General features: G+C 49.8%; 1 protein-coding gene across 2 annotated transcripts; it reads left to right on the top strand.

The window, feature by feature from the left end:
• The first annotated feature begins 2569 nt into the window (after window positions 1-2569).
• Window positions 2570-9520, top strand: LOC123053924 (expansin-B17). Of its 2 annotated transcripts, none has more exons than XM_044477543.1 (4): window positions 2570-2984; window positions 3843-4152; window positions 4752-4881; window positions 6311-9520. In XM_044477543.1, exons 1-4 carry the CDS (start codon window positions 2789-2791, stop codon window positions 6512-6514), a joined length of 840 nt encoding a protein of 279 aa, XP_044333478.1. In that variant the 5' UTR covers window positions 2570-2788; the 3' UTR covers window positions 6515-9520. The 2 variants fall into 2 exon arrangements, with proteins under 2 accessions (XP_044333478.1, XP_044333479.1); XM_044477544.1 differs by lacking the exon at window positions 2570-2984 and adding an exon at window positions 3605-3662.
• The last annotated feature ends 12453 nt before the right edge of the window (window positions 9521-21973 follow it).

Genomic DNA, 21973 nt, shown 5'->3' with positions numbered 1-21973 from the left:
CGCAGCGTCTTCGCCGGGCACAACGAGATCCTCAACGTCTGGAAGTAAGTCGCCGGCCATCTGTTTCCTGATGAATTTTCTTTCTAGCTCAATGTGATCGGATCTGACTAGTACGTTCAGATTTGCTCTTGTTTTCTTTTCAAATAGTACTAGTAGTCTATATTCCAGCTGTGCAACTACCTGTAGCCACTTGAACCGATGAGAATTCTTCAAGCCTACCTATAGCCACTTGAACAGATGTCTATCTCAGATCTGCTCATCTAGAAAATCCAAGTGGAGTAGTATACTGGTAGTATAGTATAATAATATTATCAAAAGGTAAATGCCCTGATTATTTAGCTCTGTCAGATAAATAGTTTGTTTGTCTTTCTGTTTATTTTGTTACATTTTGCAGGGATAAAGTGAAGAAAAAGAAGAAAAGATTACTAGAAGATTAGTTTTAGGATTTTCTTTTATTTCCTTGCAATTTTCCTTTTATTGAAAACTTGTAAAGACATTGTAATATTCTTACTATAATAAAAATTATGATTCTATTTCATTTTTTGTTTTTAAATTATTTTTCCTTATAGGTTGTTTTCTGTAAATTTAGATTTTTTTTTTGTTTTCCAAATACATTACTAGTGACGCATTTAAGCCCTTATTAGTGGCACACCTTCCTTTATTACTAGTGGCGCACCTATAAGGTTATTAGTGGCGCACCTGGAGGGAATACGAGTGGAGCACCGAATGGTATATTAATGGCGCACCACATGGTGCGCCATTAGTATCTGGTATACTAATGGCGCACCTGTGGTGCGCCATTAGTAATAAAATCTAATGGCGTGGTGCTAGTGGCGCACCTGTAGTGCGCCATTAGTAGGCAAAACAGGTGCGCCACTAGCAGGCCTTTCTTAGTAGTGGGGGGCGAATGGAGAGCACAGTGCCACGCATCGGCAGCCGCGCCTTTTATGGCCCTCGCCTCCGAGTGACTGACCTATGGGCCCGTGCAATCCTAGCGCATCCCGTAACAGACGCAGCCCGATACGTGACGAAAAAGGGGCGCGAAGATCGAGGAGTATATTGTGTTGTGTTGTACAGGAGCAAGGAGAAGGGACGTGGAAGAAGAACGGTTGGACAAATTATTAGTAGAAGATGAACATGTATATTGTGTTGTATTGACTGGCTTCAAAAATTTCATCTGTGTTTCATGTAGTTTCTACCAAAATGACTCTTTTTTTTTTGAAAGGAGGCAAAAGATTTGCCTCATTCATTAATTAAGAGGGGAAGGAGTACGAAGTTTGTGTTACAACACCCATCATATTACAACACCAATACAAAAGGTCTACTCTTGTGACATGATGGATCCTAATTTATTTGCACCGGCGGTGACTCAAGTTTAGGCCTCAATCTTGATGTTAGCAAGTAGAACCGTCGGCGGGGCACTCTTGAATTGGAAGATGCGAGCATCCTTTCATTCCAGATTGTCCAAGAGATGAGCATGGACAGCATAGCCATGGCCTTCCTATTCGGAACGGTAGAGTCGGAAAGCCCTAGTGGAAGTGTTGATGTTCTCCGGTTAGAGCCAATCTTTGATCATTCCCCGAAATCTAGTGGTGTACCGAAATGACTTTTTGAATCACGTCGTAGATGAACGGTGCGGGTGTGTCACCTGCGTGCCCCTGCGATTTTCGTTGTAACCCTGAACGACCAGAACCTAGGTGGTAGTGATGCTGTAGCCTGGAGGCGCAGGCAGCCTGGAGAGATATTCATGTGTTCACACAAGTGCGTAGTACGTACATTCGTTTCACGTGAAGGTCGATTGGTTTTGACGCTCACAAAAAGGCTCCGGGAGGGCTGGCGGAATGCACGCATGTTCTTCAGCAGAACCTAGCTCGTCGTGCCGTCGAATCATGTAGCCCGGTGCTACAATCCGCATCATCACCTAAGACGAATCGTGTCTGACAGCAACGAACAAGTTGAGCACTCTAATCCGGCGCACGCGGCATTAGCGATCGACGTGCTGCTTGTGAGATCTGCTCTTCTGAATCAGTGTTTCTGCTCGTGCGCTCTCTGCTTCCTGCCGTCGCAAAACGGCAACGGCCAAGCCAACTCACCAACCGACCGCAGGGCGAGACGATCACGTCCAACGGTCTGCCGTCCGCGCAACGGCGCTTCCGTGATCTCTCCTCGCCCGCCAAAGCTGGATCCGCATCCGCACTCGGCGCGATGGCCAGGCCCGGCGGAGGGCGACAAAAGGGTAGGGTGAAAAGCGTGTCCATGCTTCATTTTCTTTCCCTCTCGACGAAGCTCATTAGCCATGAACAAATATAAATTCTCTCCTTTTCAGATCCCGCACACACACTCTCTCTCGTTGCAAAAGTCATGGCCACCCATGACAGGCAATGAAGGCTCCCACACCCCATCAACACACTGGTCACCGTGCTGGGCACCCACACGTAGAGAGTGGTGGCCTCAACAGTAGCCCGACTAGTTGTAGTAGTAGTGCTCAACAGTGAGTGACACACATCTCCGTTCCCCTCGCGAGTAGGAGTATAAACCAGGCCACACCCTGGTACTACACGCCCAAGTGCCCACTCCCCTGCCCGTCCCGCGTTGCCATTTGTGCAGCGCAGCCAGCCCGGCAAGGAAGCCTCTCTGACCGTCGGGGCTCGGGATTTCTCGAAGCCATAAAAGGGAGGGAGAGGCCCCAAAAGGAGTGAGGAGGCCACCAACACTCCCGTCCAAGCAGCCGCAGAGCCCGCCTCTAGTACCGCAGAGGAAAGGAGGGGAAAGGAACCCGTTGCCCCCAATGGCTTCCTCGCGCGCCGCCGCCGGCCCCTTCGCGCTCTGCATTCTGCTGCTCGCGTCCCCGGCCGTCTCCGCCGCATTCTTGTTCGACGACGGGAAGTCGGCGGCGAAGGGCAAGGGCAAGGCGGCGGTCGACGTGGAGTGGCGGCCGGCCACCGCGACGTGGTACGGCGACGCCGAGGGCGACGGCAGCACCGGTAAGAGCTCTCAACCCGCCTCCGCTGACCGTCGTAGAGATAAGCTAGCTCCCGCATTGTTACAGCCCCTTGATTACTCCGGCGTCTGTTACTCTTGTTCTACTAGCGGGTTAAGATTAGTGCCTGGGCAGTGGTGGGTTGCAGCATCAGTACCTGGGCGAAGCAGAGCTCATCTGCCTTCTTTTTCTTTATTTACCGGCTTCATGACTAGGATTGTTACTCCCAAAATACAGTACGCCTGGTACACATATCTGCTGTACAAAAATTATTGCTATCTGAGCCGTCCTATTCGCACCAGAGCTCTTTTTTTACACTGGCATCAGACGGCTAGTTCTTTTACCCTTCTCTCAACATAGGAGTGTTGTTTTGGTAAAAAATAGAGAAGGATCGATTAGCTCTTCCCGTTGCGGCATTTCTGGCGCGGCGTCTGCATATCCCGTGAGATCCGGCAGGGAATTTCCGTGGGCCCCCACCGGACCCCTCCACACGTGTCAAGCGCAGAGGAGCTCCGTCGCTTTACGATTCGTGCCGCCGGGCTTTCGGCGCGGCGACCGGCGAAGACGACCGTGCCAGGCTTCCCAATAACTTCCTTGCTCTGCTGGGGCAGTACCATATGGCTAAAATCTTGGCGATAAATGCCCTCTGCGCCTCCGTTCACGCGCTCCACCGACACCCCTGGTAACTTTGATGCTGCGTCCGTAACCCAGTGATCCGTCGTGCTCTACTGTTAGCTGCATTTACACCCTGAAGTCAGAGCACCGCAGTAACTGTATCGCAGTAGATTAGCATCTCAGTTCTGCCGGACTGAGCTCGGTGGATTCGGTTCTAATGGCGATGGACGTTCTTTTCTTCTTTCAGGGGGAGCGTGCGGGTACGGGACGCTGGTGGACGTGGTGCCGATGAAGGCGCGGGTGGGGTCGGTGAGCCCGGTGCTGTTCAAGGGTGGCGAGGGGTGCGGCGCCTGCTACAAGGTCCGGTGCCTCGACCACGGCATCTGCTCGCGCCGCGCCGTCACCGTCATCGTCACCGACGAGTGCCCCGGCGGCGGCCCCTGCGGCGGCGGCAACACGCACTTCGACCTCAGCGGCGCCGCCTTCAGCAGGATGGCCGTCGCCGGCGCCGGGGCGCACCTGCGCGACCGTGGGCAGCTCAAGGTGATCTACCGAAGGTGAGCGAGCAGCACGTAGTACACTTCTTCAAGTCTTTTTTAGTGCATTCTCAGATAGTTAGTAGTAGCAACTGATTAAACTAATCAGCTTGGGCGCATGCCATTGTAGACAAGTAGCTCAAGGACAAAAACTCTCACTCCCTGAGGTTATTAGCAGACTAAAAAATGGTTAGATGGGTCAGTCAGTGGACCGTTGTCGAAACAGTGCAGCTAACTGCTACTGTGGATCTGTGATTTTAGCCGTCGTATCTTCAAGCGCAGTGGGAATTAAATTGTCCAGGGCCTTAACTCTAACGGGCTCGCAGCTCACAGCTATCTTAACTTGGATCTATCTGTTGCTGCCGAGTTACTCATGCCTCTGCGTGATGCAACTCGGGCAGAGGCGCAGATGGATACCTGTCCCGTGGCACTGGCATGTAACCTCTTGTCAAGATTCCTGGTCAATTCCTCCAGCTCCGTTCATTAACCTATCTGACCATGGAAAAGCTGTCGTCTCTCTATATGTAATCTACTGCATGTGTGCAACCGTGAGATTTGGTGTTTCTTTTCCTTTCTTTAAGAAGAAACTGACCGGAGCAGCGTGCGTGTGCGCGCATCAGGACGGCGTGCAAGTACGGCGGGAAGAACATCGCCTTCCATGTGAACGAGGGGTCGACGAGCTTCTGGCTCTCGCTGCTCGTCGAGTTCGAGGACGGCGAGGGCGACATTGGCTCCATGCAGCTGAAGCAGGTACCCATCCGCTTCTTGTCAAGCTTATTTACTTTGGTGCACTGCCTTTTTTCTTGACATTAGTAACAAAGTGAATGGGGGTAAATCGGGTTATCTTTTTAGCCCTCCATTGCCTTTGGTGGTGGGAACAAGTTGGGTGGGTTGCATTGGACAAATGCTTTATGTGAGTGCAAATGTGCAAGAGGAGGACCCGGCGCATATTCTTTCCTTTCCTATGCGAAAATGCGTGCATGTGAGTTCGTCCTCCCACTTTGATGGGGTCGGAGACATATTGCACTGTTGCCTGCTTTTGCCCTCGTGCCTCTGCTCGCTAGCTAGCATTTGTACTGTCGTTGGCTAGGCATTTAGGCCCATGTCGTGTCCTTCGTACAACGACCTGAGGGTCTAGAATGAGACTTTTCACAGAGACTTATCACTAGTATTTTACAGCAAGTGAAACCAAGATTAGTAGACAGCTAAGCTTGACAAAGACCGTTTTATAGCCTGAAACTAAGCTTTATAAAACATGACAAATGAACTGCCAACAGACGACACTGGAAATCAGCCAAGAAAGCATGCCGCTACTTTCTTGCATTGTCGACCGCACAATGTCACACACTATAGTCAAACCCTTGAGTGTAGGTACCCTACATGATTGTCTTTGGCCATATGATTCCCATTTGGAGCATACAAAGTATCCGATGCTCTTTTTTTGTTGGACAAATGTAAAGTATCCAATGTAGGCGGCAGCACCGAAAGATGAAGGGGCTGTTTGGTTCTAGGCCTAGGAGTGCCACACTTTGCCATACAATATTGTCAAACTTGTCTAAGGTTAGTTCTCCAAAATGAGAGCCACAAATGGGCAAGCCTAAGGGAATTTTGCCACACTTTTTGTGTGTATGTGATGGGGGATCATAGTGTGGCTTGCCTAAGACGTGGCTTGAACCAAACACACACCTAAGTTGATCAAACTTGCCTAACCTTAGGTGTGGCAAGCTTTGGTAAACTTAGTGTCAAACCAAACAGCCCCGAAACGTGAACCATGTCCCCGGAACTCCACTGCCCTGCGCTTGCCCAATGATGCTGCCGCTTTACCTCGGTCTCGCTCACTGTCAAGTAGTAGGGCTAAAGACCAAAGAGGCCGGGCATGCGGCTCTGCCACTGGCTCTTGCGCCTGCTAACGCTTTTATCTCGTGGTTGTTTTAGCCTGACACCCCATCCTGCGCAGTGCGGCACGCCCTTGACCGTGCATCGGCTTTGCGCGGCGGCCTCGTGGATTCTCGGCATCCAAAGATTCTGGAGCCCAGGCCCAGCGTTTGCGACGATGTTGCGCTGTAAAGCTAGCTTCAGGCTCTGCTAGTGGCCGTCGTGCTCTGTCTATCTATGAGATTTATCGTGTTCGTGAGTGCTTATGATATGTGTGCTTTGTTCACGTGGTGCGTGGCTGCAGGCGAACTCGGCGAAGTGGCTGGACATGAAGCACGTGTGGGGTGCCACGTGGTGCCTCTACGGCGGGCCCACGGCGGGACCCTTCTCCGTGAGGCTGACGACGCTGTCCGCCCCCAAGACGCTCACGGCCCGCGACGTCATCCCCAGGAACTGGACACCCAAGGGCACCTACTCCTCCCGCCTCAACTTCGACGCCTCGCTCTGATGGCGGAAGGGCCGGGCCACGTTTTATCGGCCTGGGATGGAGCGAAGGCAGGCCCACATGGCGTTCTCTTTGGAATTGGACGTACGTAGATTGTGTTTTGTTGCAGCTTAATCGGTCTGTTGATCGCCTAGTCGTAAGCTAGTGTGGTGTGGCGTGAGTAGTTTCGGATGAGGAGGTGAGTGATCTGGGTGCGGAGCAGCCGTCCTCTCCAAAAGGGAGAGAGAGCGTATGCTGCTGGGAATCCGATGCGGAAGCCGACTGGGAGGGTTTTGGACCCCTCTGGGTCGCCGCTTCACTCCTGCTGTCGTGTGCTGTTTTTATCTTTTCTTGTCTGTTTTGTTTGCGTGTTTGTTTGCCCTGGTTGGTTGAATTGAAGGGCTCGTGACAAATGTGTTTAGTTACTTCGAATGGCGGGCTTGTACCGAGGTCAGGATTCCTGCTTGTTCGCATTTCCCTCTTCTTATTATGGACATGTGTGTTCGTTTGGAGTACTCAGAGAAGACACCCTTCGTGTGAATGTTATTTCTTGTTTTCAAGTACACACCACGAAAAGGTGCACCAGTAGGCGTCAAGCAGTTTTTTTTGCGAAAAACTTCTGATATATTCATCTTTAATCATAGCAGTACAACGAACACCAGAAATAACAAAAATTATATCCAGATCCGTAGACCACCTAGCGACAACTACAAGCACTGAAGCGAGCCGAAGGTGTGCCGCCGTCATTGCCCCTCCCTCGCCAGAGTCGGGCAAAACTTGTTGTAGTAGACAGTCGGGAAGTCGTCGTGTTAAGGCCCCATAGGACCAATGCGATAGAACAGCAACCGCTGCCGATAAAGAGTAACGTAGATCGGAAGGATCCAACCTGAAAACACATGAATGTAGACGAACTACGACCAGATCCAAGCAAATCCACAAAAGATAGATCCGCCGGAGACACACCTCCACACTAGGCGGAGAGAAACTTATTCCATCTTCAGGGAGCCGCCGTCGTCTCGTCTTTCCGAGTAGGACACAAACCCTAACAAAACACGAAGAAACAACTGAAAACAGAGCCCTCCCGCCGGCATGGGTCGAGAGCCCGAGATCCACCGCGCCGCCATGGCCTTAAGGCCACCGGAAACGAGGCGGGCCAACGGCGGCGCCGGTGGGAGGCAAGGGACCCTAGACTTTTCTTGGGAAGGAGGTTGTATTATTATAATCAATCATGAGCCAAGGTTAGTAGGTGTCAAGCAGCTGATACGACGCTTTTGGCGAACAACACAGTGCCAATACCACGACTACAACGATAAAACAACTTGCGTAGTTGAACCTCAAGCCACAAATGGCGAGAAGGCAACACTCGGAGATCAAGGACTGCGTGACAACAAACAACGTACACGAAGACAGTACTATCCTGACTTCAGCTGAAGCTGGGTCAATGCACCCTCCGCCCATAGTGCAGCAACGGTCGATTGAAATTGAGAGAATAAGCTAAATAATTTTAAAGAGAATAAGCTAAATAATTTTAACTTTACTAAAGGAATCAGCAAGTGAACAACAGGAACCAACCGGACTCAAAGAAGATGCCATCCAAGAGGTTCTGATGATGGCGTACGTTGCGCCCCGAGAGCCCATGCCCACAATAGTAACCATCACCGAATGACAAATTGCCCAAAACCCCGCCGAAGAGTTGACGACGCGCTACCACCTCCAATATCAATTTTCATAGGCTCGTTGAGCACCCATGCAACACCTTCAAAGAAGGGACAACCCTGGGGGGGGGGCGTTGTTGCTTGGCCAGAGAGCTGACCTAAGGTTTTGACCGGTACCCGAGCAGAGCATGGACATGGGCAAAATGACGTCTCCAAGGAGGATACAACACCCACAAGCATCATCGTCGTCTACAACAGTTGCCGCTTTGAAAGGATTTCTCTAGGCCTAGTGTGTAACCTAGCAAATCGCCAGAGCAGTGCCATCTGGAGGCGAGCGAGGAAGCCGTCGGATTGGCACCTGCTGCGTGGAGGAGAGTCGCCCTTCGTAGTCGGAGATGAGGGAGACGCTGATAGCCATGGCCACTGCCGCTGTGCTGGCCCGCAGCTTTGCCGCTAGGACCGGCCACAACTAGTTGGGTGGCCACCGTGCTACCGCCAGTCACCAACTCACGTGCCGCGCTAGGTTTGGAGCCTGTCACATCGGATCCACCTGCCATTGACTACCCACCAATGTGGGGATCTATTGTAGACCTCTTCGATAAGTAAGAGTATCGAACCCAATGAGAAGCGGAAAGATTTGGTTGATGAAAATGACCAACTTGTTTATCAGACTTAGTATCAGTGTTCATCAGTGCTTATGATGTGTGTGCTTTGCTCACGTGGTGTGTGCGTGCGTGCGTGGCTGCAGGCGGACTCGGCGAAATGGCTGGACATGAAGCACGTGTGGGGCGCCACGTGGTGCCTGTACGGGGGCCCCACGGCGGGGCCCTTCTCCGTGAGGCTGACGACGCTGTCCGCCCCCAAGACGCTCACGGCCCGCGACGTCATCCCCAGGAACTGGGCGCCCAAGGGCACCTACTCCTCCCGCCTCAACTTCGAGGCCTCGCTCTGATGTCCGATCTTTCACCATGGCGGAGGGGCCGGGCCACGTTTTATCGGCCCGGGATGGAGCGAAGGCAGGCCCACATGGCGTTCACTTTGGAATTGGACGTACGTAGATTGTGTTTTGTTGCAGCTTAATCGGTCCGTTGATCGCCTAGTCGTAAGCTAGTGGTGTGGCGTGAGTAGTTTTGGATGAGGAGGTGAGTGATCTGGGTGCGGAGCAGCCGTCCTCTCCAAAATGGAGAGAGAGCGTATGCTGCTGGGAATCCGATGCGGAAGCCGACTGGGAGGGTTTTGGACCCCTCTGGGTCGCCGCTTCACTCCTGCTGTCGTGTGCTGTTTTTATCTTTTCTTGTCTGTTTTGTTTGCGTGTTTGTTTGCCCTGGTTGGTTGAATTGAAGGGCTCGTGACAAATGTGTTTCGTTTCTTCGAATGGTGGGCTTGTACCGAGGTCAGCATTCGTGCTTGTTCGTGTTTCTCTCTTCTTCTTCTTCTTTTTCGATGGTAAAAGAGTTTTATTCCATATTCATAGGGTTACAATCAAATGGCAAAACCTCCTCAATACAAGGAGGGCCCTGCCCAAGCCATACAGCTGTAGTACTCTCTGTACGACTATACATAGGCAAACGATCTGCTACCCTATTCTGTTCTCGCTTATGTTTCGAAGGAATAAACTCTCTTTCACCCATAAGATGACGAATCTCAGCAACTAAATGACCATAAGCCGACCAGGAAAGACTTTCCCCTGTCAGCGCCAAAAGAGCTTGGGAAGAATCGGATTGAACGATGATAGGAAGGTTACAGTGCTAAATTGCTAATGCCATTCCTTGCATTATTGCATGTAATTCCGCCTCCAGCGCATCATTGCAGTTGAAGATACACCGGTAAGCTGCAAAGATGACAGAACCATCATATCTTCTTAGTATCATACCCGCAACCGCTGATCCATCCGATGATGAGAACGATCCATCGACCGACAACGCAGCTTGGCCATCCGCCGGTCGCGGCCAGGGCATCCGCACTGCCTCACCTAGCGACCTGACCGACTCTTCACAAAGCACTGGCATCTTCCCCTTTATGATCTCCTCTGTAGAGTACCTCCTAGCCAGGTGTAGCGAGTGCATATAACTTTGAAGGTAATCGGCCGTTACCGCCGGGTTCGGTACATCTTTACCATGCGCCATGTCCGACCTCAACGTCCAAATCCTCCAGATTAACATTAGTGCAATCCCGCATTTCATCATTGCAGTTCATCAGAATATTCAGAAGCCACTCGTTACCTGTGTCCCGAAGCAGTTGATGATCAGGGAGGTTCCATACTGAACGCATTTGCGTCCACACTGCTTGAGCATAATCACAAGTGACCAGCGCATGGAAGCTAGTCTCCTTTTCCAAACCACATAGAGGGCATGTATCTCGCGTGGATATGTGCCTATATTTCTTGCAAGAGTTGGTTGCGAGCGCTCCTGAAACCGCCTTCCACGCCATAATTCTCACCTTGAGTGGAACCCGAGCATCCCACACTCGTCTCCAGATGGACATGTGTCCGCTTGGGCTGGTGCTAGACGCGCCCACCGCATGTGTCACTTGGCTCTCTGTTGCTAGATGATAAGCGCTCTTAACAGTGAACAATCCACTCTTTTTCGGACACCAAGCCAAGAAATCATGTCCCCGTCTTGGTGACGTCCGGATCTTCACAATTTCGCGGACGTCCATGTCCCAGAAGTATTGCCGTAGCATCTGCATATTCCACACACCAGATTCATCCAAAAAGTCTGCTACCCAATTGTGTCTGCAATTTCTTTTTGGGGTGATCGGTTTGAAATCGTGCCTCCTCGGGATCCAGGGATCCCTCCAAGTCTTAATTAGCGAACCATCACCCACACGCCATATAAGCCCCTTTTTCAACAGCTCTAATCCATGCATGATTCCCTTCCATACAGCAGACGAACTGGATGGGAACACTGTATCAAGCAAGTTCCCATTGGGATAATATTTAGCTCGGAGTAAACGAGCACATAAACTGTCCGGACTATCAAGCAATCTCCAAGCTTGCTTAGCCAGTAGTGCCTGATTAAAAGCTCTCATGTCTCTAAAACCCATACCACCCATATCCTTGGGCAAGATCATTTTCTCCCAACTGAGCCACGCCATTTTCCTCTTACCATTCTCTACTCCCCACCAGTATTGTCTCATCATACGCGTTAAATCATCACAAACAGAGATCGGTAGCCAAAACACACTCATGACATAAGTTGGTATTGCTTGCGCCACCGCCTTGATCAAAATTTCTTTATTCCCTGATGAGACATATTGTTCAGTCCAATCAATTAATCTCTTCCTCAACCTCTCCTGTAGTGATTCAAATTGTCCCTTATGCAATCCTCCCTCCGGCACAGGAAGGCCGAGGTACTTTGGCTCGAACACCCGCTGCGTAACCTCAAGGGTGCTCTTGACTTCGTCCGCCACCGCAACAGAGCAATTGTCTGAAAAAAGGATGGAACACTTCTCTGGGTTAATGAGTTGACCCGTGGCAGAAGTATAAGTGTTCAACAGCCCCTTAACAATGCTCGCCTGCTCGCAAGACGCCTCAAACAGCAACATAGTATCATCCGCAAATAGCAGGTGGGAAATAACCGGTGCACCACGATAGATAGCCACCCCCTTTAGCGAGCCTTCCTCAACTGATTTTGAGAATAGAGCAGAAAGGGCATCAGCAACAAAAAGGAATAAGAACGGCGATAAAGGGTCACCTTGCCTTAATCCTCTAGAGGGAATGAAACTCTCAAGCAATTGTCCATTGAATTTGCGAATATTTGACTGATTTCACACACACCATGATCCATGAAATCCACTGTTGGGCGAAGCCCCATTTACCAAGTGCTTTCTCCAAAAAATCCAAATCGACACGATCATATGCCTTTGACAAATCAAGCTCAGAGAAGACACGCTCTGTGTGAATGTTATTTAATTTTTTTTTCAAGTATACACCACGAAAAGGTGCACCCGTAGGCGTCAAGAAGCTGATACGATGCTTTTGGCGAACAACACACAGTGCCAATACCACGACTACAACGATAAAACAACTTGCGTAGTTGAACCTCAAGCCACAAATGGCGAGAAGGCAACACTCGGAGATCAAGGACTGCGTGACAACAAACAGCGGACACGAAGACAACACTACCCTAACTTCAGCTCAAGCTGGGTCAACACACCCTCCGCCCATAGTGCAACAACGGTCGATTGAAATTGAGAGAATAAGCTAAATATAATTTTAACTTTACTAAAGGAATCGGCAAGTGAACAACAGGAACCAACTGTATTCAAAGAAAACGCCATCCAAGAGGTACTGATGATGGCGTATGTTGCGCCCCGAGAGCCCATACCCGCAACAGTAACCATTACCGAATGACAAATTTCCCAAAACCCGGCCGAAGAGTTGGACGAGGTCACCACCTCCGGTATCAACTTTGATAGGCTCCTTGAGCACCGATGCAACACCTCCAAGGAAGGGACAACCCTCGCGGGAATTGCTGCTTGGCTAGAGAGCCGACCTAAGGTTTTGACTGGTACCAGAGCAGGGCATGGACATGGGCAAAATGACTCCTCCAACGAGGAGACGACACCCACTAGCATCAGCATCCTCTACAACAGTTGCCGCTTTGCAAGGATTTCTCCCCGGCCTAGTCTGTAACCTTAGCAAACCACCAGAGCAATGCCATCTAGAGGGGAGCGAGGAAGCCGTCGACTTGGGGCCTGCTGCGGGGAGGAGAGCCGCCCCTCGTCGTCGGAGAGGATGGAGACGTCGGTAGTCGTGGCCGCTACCACTGCGCCGGCCTGCAACTTTGCTGCTAGGACCAGCCACAACCAGTTGGATGGCCACCACGCCACCGCCAGTCACGAGCCCCAGTACCACGCTAGGTCTGGAGCCCGTCACACAGGATCCACCTGCCATTGATAACCCACCAATGTGGGGATCTATTGTACCCTCTTCGATAAGTAAGAATGTTGAACCCAATGAGGAGCGGAAATATTTGGTTGATGAAAACTAGTAAGGAATCATTATATAAAGTTGCAAACATTTGATGACTACTTTAATCACAAGAATAATTGCAATAACGTAATTTGTAACAAAAGTGCAATGGTGCAACAAGTGACCCAATCCTTAATTGTGCTAACAAAAGTCGGTTGTATTAATTATAGGGATCAAATCGCTCTCGGGGACACATCTAGTTCCATTGAGTTAACATGCATTGCCTTAAGAATTGTTGTGTGGTGTGCTACTTGTGAGTTGCATTGGGATTTTCCGCAAAGAGGAAGGGTGAAGCAATATAGTAGCTGATAAGTATTTCCCTCAGTGAGAACTGAAGGAAATATGTGTTGGGGAACGCAGTAATTTCAAAAATTTCCTACACACACGCAAGACCATGGTGATGCATAGCAACGAGAGGGAAGAGTGTAGTGTATGTACCCTCGTAGACCGAAAGCGGAAGCGTTATGACAGTGTGGTTGATGTAGTCGTACGTCTTCACGATCCGACCGATCCTAGTACCGAAGACACGGCACCTCCGCGATCTGCACACGTTCAGCTCGGTGACGTCCCACGAACTCTCGATCCAGCTGAGTGTCGAGGGAGAGCTTCGTCAGCACGACGGCGTGATGACGGTGATGATGAAGCTACCGGCGCAGGGCTTCGCCTAAGCACTACGACGATATGACTGAGGTGGATTATGGTGGAGGGGGGCACCGCACACGACTAAGAGATCAATGATCAACTTGTGTCTATGGGGTGCCCCCTCCCCCGTATATAAAGGAGTGGAGGAGGGGCAGGGCCGGCCCTCTCTATGGCGCGCCCTGGGGAGTCCTACTCCCACCGGGAGTAGGATTCCCCCCTTCCAAGTAGGAGTTGGAGAGGAAGGAAGGAGGAGAGAGGGAGAAAGGAAAGGGGGCCCGGCCCCCTTCCCAATTCGGATTGGGCTTGGGGGGGCCTCCTCCTCCTCTCTCCCACTAAGGCCCAATAAGGCCCATACACTCCCCGGGGGGTTTCGGTAACCTCCTGGTACTCCGGTAAATGCCCGAACTCACCCGGAACCATTCCAATGTCCAAACCAAGCCATCCAATATATCGATCTTTATGTCTCTACCATTTCGAGACTCCTCGTCATGTCCGTGATCATATCCGGGACTCCGAACTACCTTCGGTACATCAAAACACATAAACTCATAATATCGATCGTCACCGAACGTTAAGCGTGCGGACCCTACGGGTTCGAGAACTATGTAGACATGACCGAGACTCATCTCCGGTCAATGACCAATAGCGAAACCTGGATGCTCATATTGGTTCCTACATATTCTACGAAGATCTTTATCGGTCAAACAGCATAACAACATACATTGTTCCCTTTGTCATCGGTATGTTACTTGCCCAAGATTCGATCGTCGATATCTTAATACCTAGTTCAATCTCGTTACCGGAAAGTCTCTTTACTCATTCCGTAATGCATCATACCGCAACTAACTCATTAGTCACATTGCTTGCAAGGCTTATAGTGATGTGCATTAATGAGAGGGCCCAGAGATACCTCTCCGACAATCGGAGTGACAAATCCTAATCTCGATCTATGCCAACTCAACAAGTACTATCGAAAACACCTGTAGAGCACCTTTATAATCACCCAGTTACGTTGTGACGTTTGGTAGCACACTAAGTGTTCCTCCGGTATTCGGGAGTTGCATAATCTCACAGTCATAGGAACATGTATAAGTCATGAAGAAAGCAATAGCAACATACTAAACGATCAAGTGCTAAGCTAACAGAATGGGTCAAGCCAATTGATACGTCTCCGTCGTATCTATAATTTTTTATTGTTCCATGCCAATATTATACAACTTTCATATACTTTTTGGCAACTTTTTATACTATGTTTGGGACTAACATTTTGATCCAGTGCCAGTGCCAGTTCCTGTTTGTTGCATGTTTATGTTTCGCAGAAACCCCATATCAAACGGAATCCAAACGGGATAAAAATAGATGGAGAATATTTTTGGAATATTTGGAGAATATGGGAAGAAGAATCAACGCGAGACGGTGCCCGAGGGGGGCACGAGGCAGGGGGTGCGCCTGCCCCCCTCGTGGGCCCCCCGTAAGGCGGTTGCTGCTCTTCTTTGGCCACAAGAAAGCTAATTTTCAGAAAAAAAAATCTCGGCGAAGGTTTCAATCCAATCGGAGTTACCGATCTCCATATATATACGAAACGATGAAAGGGCAGAATACCAGAACGCAGAAACAGAGAGACAGATCCAATCTCGGAGGGGCTTTCGCCCCTCCCATGCCATGGAGGCCAAGGACCAGAGGGGAAACCCTTCTCCCATCTAGGGAGGAGGTCAAGGAAGAAGAAGAATAAGAAGAAGGGGCCCCTCTCCCTCTCTCTTCCGGTGGCGCCGGAATGCTGCTGTGGCCACCATCATCATCACCGCAATCTTCACCAACAACTTCACCGCCATCATCACCAACTCTTCCCCCCTCTATGCAGCGGTGTAACCTCTCTCTTACCCATTGTAATCTCTACTTAAACATGGTGCTCAACGCTATATATTATTTACCAATGATGTATGGCTATCCTATGATGTTTAGGTAGATCCGTTTTGTCCTATGGGTTATTTGATGATCAAGATTGGTTTGAGTTACATGTTTTATTATTGGTGCTGTCCTATGGTGCTCTCCGTGTCGCGCAAGCGTGAGGGATCCCTGCTGTAGGGTGTTGCAATACGTTCATGATTTGCTTATAGTGGGTTGCGTGAGTGACTGAAACACAAACCCGAGTAAGGGGGTTGTTGCGTATGGGATAAAGAGGACTTGATGCTTTAATGCTATGGTTGGGTTTTACCTTAATGATCTTTAGTAGTTGCGGATGCTTGCTAGAGTTCCAATCATAAGTGCATATGATCCAAGTAGAGAAAGTATGTTAGCTTTTGCCTCTCCCTCAAATAAAATTGCAATAATGATTAACGGTCTAGTTATCGATTACCTAGGGACAAATAACTTTCTCGTAACAAAAAGCTCTCTACTAAAACTAATTTAGTTGTGTCTTTATCTAAACAGCCCCTACTTTTTATTTACACGCTCTTTATTATCTTGCAAACCTATCCAAAAACACCTACAAAGTACTTCTAGTTTCATACTTGTTTCCGGTAAAGCGAACGTCAAGTGTGCGTAGAGTTGTATCGGTGGTCGATAGAACTTGAGGGAATATTTGTTCTACCTTTAGCTCCTCGTTGGGTTCGACACTCTTACTTATCGAAAGAGGCTACAATTGATCCCCTATACTTGTGGGTTATCAAGACCTTTTTCTGGCGCCATTGCTGGGGGGTTATAGCGTGGGGTGAATATTCTCGTGTGTGCTTGTTTGCTTTATCACTAAGTAATTTTTATTTGTTGTTCTTAGTTGTTTTCTATCTTTAGTTATGGGTAGGAAACGCAAAATACCAAAAAAAATTAGTTGTACCTACTGAACCAATGATTGAAGAACCACTCAAAATCTATCACACTCCTGAAGCCTATTACTTGGATCATCTTCGATCCCTGTGTGCTCGTGCTGAAACCCCAACTAGCTTAGTTGAGGGAAAATCTTTAGATGAGCATGCTTGTTATGTGCGACACCGTATATCTAAAAAAGGGAAACGTTTACTGGATCAAATTCATCGTTTGCAACGCTATGCTTGGAATTTATGTGAAATATATGATGTTACTTGTTGTTCTGAAAACCCTAAGAAACACCTTCCCTACCAATGTGAGTTTATTGATAATGGAATCATATCTTCGTATGCTAAGGGTGTTTATAATTACTATGATGTTCAACAAATTGAAGAATTTGTTGCTTTTAAGGGTGCTTACGAAATTGCTTCTTTGATTGAAACGTATGATGCTACTCTTTACAAATCTGAAAATTTTGCCATACTTAAATATTGCTATGACAATTATGCTTCTAATGCCTATGTTGAACCATATATTGAGGACTACTCCGCTGTCCAAGAAGAGACTAATATTTTGCAGGAGTCTATGGAAGAAGAAATTGATGAAACTGTGATCTCATTGGATGAAAAAGATGATGAGGAGAGAGAAGAACAAAAGGAGGAAGAGCGGATTAGCTACCCGTGCCCACCTTCTAATGAGAGTAACTCTTCAACTCATACATTGTTTAATTTCCCTTCGTGCTTACCAAAGGACGATTGCTATGATGACTATTATGATCCCGTTGATTCTCTTGAAATATCCCTTTTTGATGATGCTTGCTATGCTTGTGGCCAAGATGCCAATATGAATTATGCTTATGGAGATGAACTTGCTATAGTTCCTTATGTTAAACATGAAATTGTTGCTATTGCACCCACGCATGATAGTCCTGTTGGGGATATTACTACTTGGCGTAAACCGGCCAGGAGAGGCCGGGTTAACCCCATAATGGTTCACTGTATCTGAAGCCCATGAAGATAAAGATGGTGACACTTTATGAAGGCCCAGGGCCCAAAGCCGGTTTAAGGCCTGTAGATATAAACCGGCATTGATATGTAAACTTGTGTTGTAAGATAGAAAGAGCAGAGACCGAGCCGGACACGTTTATGAGCCGGCCTCGGGATTCTGTAAACCGACGGGCGTCAACCCATGTATATAAGGGGACGACCCGGCGGCGGTTTAGGACAACAGACAACAACTCGAGACTCAGGCAAAGCGTATTCGCTCCCTGGTCATCGAAACCCTAGCAATTCCGCAACAACTGGATTAGGCCTTTACCTTCACCGCAAGGGGCCGAACCAGTATAAACTCTCTGCGTCCCTTGTCCGCTTTAACCCCTTTAAGCTAACCCATAGCGATGGCTCCACGACTAAGTCCTTTCCCTAGGACATCTGCCGTGACAAAACCACGACAGTTGGCGCCCACCGTGGGGCTATCGCACGATGGTTTCGAGTTCTTAGAGGGCAGCTTCGAAGGACTCAAGGGCTACACTGTGGGCCGGATGACCAAGAGTCGTCGTGGCAAGCTCTACATCGATGATGCAGGCTGGGGCCCCGAGGCCGGCTCAATCGAGTACGGGTACCGGGTCCCCTTCGGCGGCATGCACGTTTTCATGGGCAAGATCGGCGAACAGGGCCCTGAGCCGGACATCTGCACCGACCTCGTCGAAACGGCTCAGCGTGCGAGATCTGCCCGGGTTAAGCCTGTCATGAAGCGTGCCTTCATGTGATTCATCCACGGAGTGGAATCTGAGGATAGATCAGAATCTTGTGGTGAAACCATCGTTTATTCCGGCGACGAGTCATCGACCGGGGAGACCGAGTCATTATACCAGTTGCAAGATGGCCGGATTGGGGGTTGTTCCGATGGCGACAGTATTCCGGACCCCTTTGATCCGCCGAATCGGGTTGCGATTTTCATGGCCGTTACACAGCCAGCGCTCCACTCTTTGACCACAGCGGCGGTGATTTCCGGATCAGCAGCAGCGATAGCGGCCGGGGCAGGAGGCCCTGTGCGACCGCCGGCTCAGGTTTTATCTGATTTCTTCGACGCTTTGGCAACACTGATGCCGGAGGTTAATCCGGCAAATCCGGATGAGCATACTGCGGAGATTGCAAAAGTGAAGGATCAGATGACGCAGGCCAAGGCCAATTTGGCAGCGGAGGATGCCAGAATGACTGCAGAACGGGCCGCATTAGATGCACAGGCCTATCGGCTTATGTTGGATCAGAGTGCATCAAACGACGTTATGAGAAGAAGGTACCGATCTCACCTGTCGCCGGTTTATGAGGCAAGGAACCTCTTTAATACCCCAGGAGCAGGGACCAATAATCCGCCGGCGGTAAACCGGGCAGAGGCACCTGAAACGGGAGCGCCGGTTCAGCTGCGACCAACAGATAACCGTGATCCGCCCCGCCAGAACAACCTTCTATCGCAGCATGTCCCAACACCGCCAGGTCACTATTCTAACCCGATGGATAACATTGTCGCTGCCGCTTCACGACTGGCAGCCCTCCCGATCGAAGGCGAGTCCCCAGTAGCGGTCGAGACGCGACGGGCTCGGGAGCTCCTTCAGACAGCTTTAACTCAGCAGCAGGCTTATTCATATAGTCGCGAAAGGATCCATTCTACTCCCCGCCCAAGCCGGAGCTACAACAGGCGTATTGATGAACCGGCCGTGTCAAGTAGTGCGCGAAACCGTGATCCACCCCGTGGCCATAACCCGGCGGGTGGTGGCGGTGATGCTCAGGATGTGGTGGATCGTGCTGGAGCTCGTCGAGAGGCCTAGTTAGCAGCACATCATGAGGCCCGCCAACTTACCCCGGTTCGTCCAACCACGTCGGTGGAACCAGGGGTTACTTCCAGCTCTTTGGGAGTGCCGTGTCTCGTCCCAGCGCTGCGCAACGTGCGCCTGCCCAAGGATTTCAAAGGCCCACGTAAAGTGCCGAATTACACCGCCGATTTATCCCCCGAGTCATGGGTTGAAAGCTATGAGATGGCAATGGAGATGCTGGATGTGGATGATGCGGCGTGCACTAAATACTTTACCATGATGTTGGAAGGAACGGCTCGCACATGGTTACAAAACTTGCCAGCTAACTCCATTGGGTCATGGGCCGAGCTGAGGGCCCGGTTCATCCAGAATTTCAAGGATACATGCAAGCAGCCCATGTCAATTGTGGACTTAGCTGCCTGTGTCCAGGAGGAAGGAGAATCAACAACCCATTGGGTGCGCCGGGTTTCGGAGATTTTGCATTCATCGGACCGCATCAACGCTGATACAACAGTTTTGACATTGGAAGGCAATTGCCGGTTTGCACCACTGAAGTTGAAGTTGGGACGGCTCAAACGTCACTATAATGACATGGGGACTCTCATGGCCGCTTTGGTGAAGTATGTCGACTCTGATAGTACCAAGGATCCCGAGTCTGACGATGATAAAACAGGGAAGAGAAAGAAGAGCAACAACACCAAGGGGCAGCAGCATAACCCGGCGGGTCATGGAAACAGTGGTAAGCGTAAAGCAGATAACATTTTAGACTTTGTGGCTAATACAAACGCGCAGGACAAGGGCCAGCGGCGTAAAGGTAAACCGCCCCGGCGTAGTGGAGGACCAAGCCCTAATCCGGAGTGCCTGTCTTATCTATTAAACCAGCCTTGCCCAAAACACGGGTCGTAGGAGAAACTAGCCACGCACCTCTGGCAGGATTGTTATATCATGCAGGAGTTCAAAAATTCCGATTTTTCGGTATGATCATGGACCGGGTGGCGGTTCAGGCCCCGGATCTCATGGCTCGGGTTACAGTGGAGGCAGTTCCGGTTCAGGTTTTCACGGTAATCAGAGTGGGCATGGCAATCAAGGCAATCAGGGCAACCAAGGTGGTTATAATCATCAGGGAAATCACAGCAGCAGCAGCAGTCGGGTTACCAGAGCAACCCGAAGCAGTTGAATAGCGGGCAGTATCATGTCTTCACCACTAGCCTGGACAAGCGCGATCAGAAGCTTCATAAAAGGGCAGTGAATTCCGTTGAACCGGCGGTGCCCCGTTATCTACGCTGGTCTGAACAGCCTATTGTGTGGAGTCGAGAGGATCATCCACCCCGGGTTGATAATCCGGGTCATCTGGCGTTGGTGGTGGCACCTCAGGTGGGAGGTTATAAGTTCACCAAAGTACTCATGGATGGGGGGAGTAGTATCAACATCCTCTACTATGAAACTTTCCGTCGCATGGGGTTAACAGATAAAAATCTTAAACCGTCCAACACAGTCTTCCATGGAGTGGTGCCTGGTAAATCGGCATATCCAGTTGGTAAGATAGCTCTGGAGGTTGCTTTTGGTGATGAACATGATTCAAGATCAGAGACGTTGACCTTCGAGGTGGTGAAAATCCAGAGCCCATATCATGCCCTGTTTGGACGGCCGGCTTATGCTAAGTTTATGGCAAGGCCCTGTTATGTCTATCTGCAGCTCAAGATGCCGGGTCATAAGGGGACTATCACAGTGCACGGGAGCCGCAAGATCGCTTTGGAATGTGAAGAAGGTGATGCGGCATATGCTGAGTCGGTTTGTGCAACAGAAGAGTTGAAGTTCTACAAGGACAATGTTGATCCGGCGGATATGACTTCTTTGAAAAAGCCAACTACAGAGCATGAACCGGCCTTGAAGTTTAAATCGGCTGATGAGACTAAGCTTGTTGATTTCGTTCCTGGCGATTCATCCAAGCAGTTTAGCATCAGCGCTAACTTGGATCCGAAATAGGAAAGCGCGCTCATCGAGTTCATCCGTGAGAACCGGGACATCTTTGCGTGGAAGCCTTCTGACATGCCAGGTGTACCGAGGGAACTCGCTGAGCACACACTTAATGTTGATCCCAAGTTTAAACCGGTCAAGCAATTTCTTCGCCGGTTCAATGAAGAAAGACGCAAAGCTATTGGTGAGGAGGTAGCCAGGCTCTTGGCGGCTGGGTTTATCATCGAAGTGTTTCATCCTGAGTGGTTGGCTAATCCGGTGCTAGTACTTAAGAAGAATGGCACTTGGCGTATGTGTGTGGACTATACAGATCTCAACAAGGCTTGCCCAGCAGATCCTTTTGCCCTCCCGCGTATTGATCAAATCATTGATGCTACGGCGGGTTGCGAGCGTTTGAGCTTTCTGGATGCATATTCTGGTTATCATCAGATCAAAATGGCAGTTAAGGACCAGGAGAAGACAGCCTTCATAACTCCTTTTGGAGCCTTCTGCTATGTGTCTATGCCCTTTGGGCTCAAGAGTGCCCAGGCGACTTATCAGCGCTGTGTGCAGAATTGTCTTCATGATCAGATCGGCCGCAATGTTCATGCTTATGTGGATGATATTGTGGTAAAATCTAG

Source organism: Triticum aestivum, chromosome 2D, assembly GCF_018294505.1.
Source record: "Triticum aestivum cultivar Chinese Spring chromosome 2D, IWGSC CS RefSeq v2.1, whole genome shotgun sequence".
Lineage (NCBI taxonomy): Eukaryota > Viridiplantae > Streptophyta > Magnoliopsida > Poales > Poaceae > Triticum > Triticum aestivum.
This window is presented reverse-complemented; position numbering and strand designations above follow the sequence as displayed.

What these genes read in the sequence shown, in the direction of transcription:
- LOC123053924 (XM_044477543.1), top strand. Translation starts at nt 2,789, where the DNA reads ATGGCTTCCTCGCGCGCCGCCGCCGGCCCCTTCGCGCTCTGCATTCTG. An exon ending in CGAGGGCGACGGCAGCACCG is followed by an intron (nt 2,985 to 3,842) that starts GTAAGAGCTCTC and finishes TTCTTCTTTCAG; the next exon opens with GGGGAGCGTGCGGGTACGGG. An exon ending in GCTCCATGCAGCTGAAGCAG is followed by an intron (nt 4,882 to 6,310) that starts GTACCCATCCGC and finishes GCGTGGCTGCAG; the next exon opens with GCGAACTCGGCGAAGTGGCT.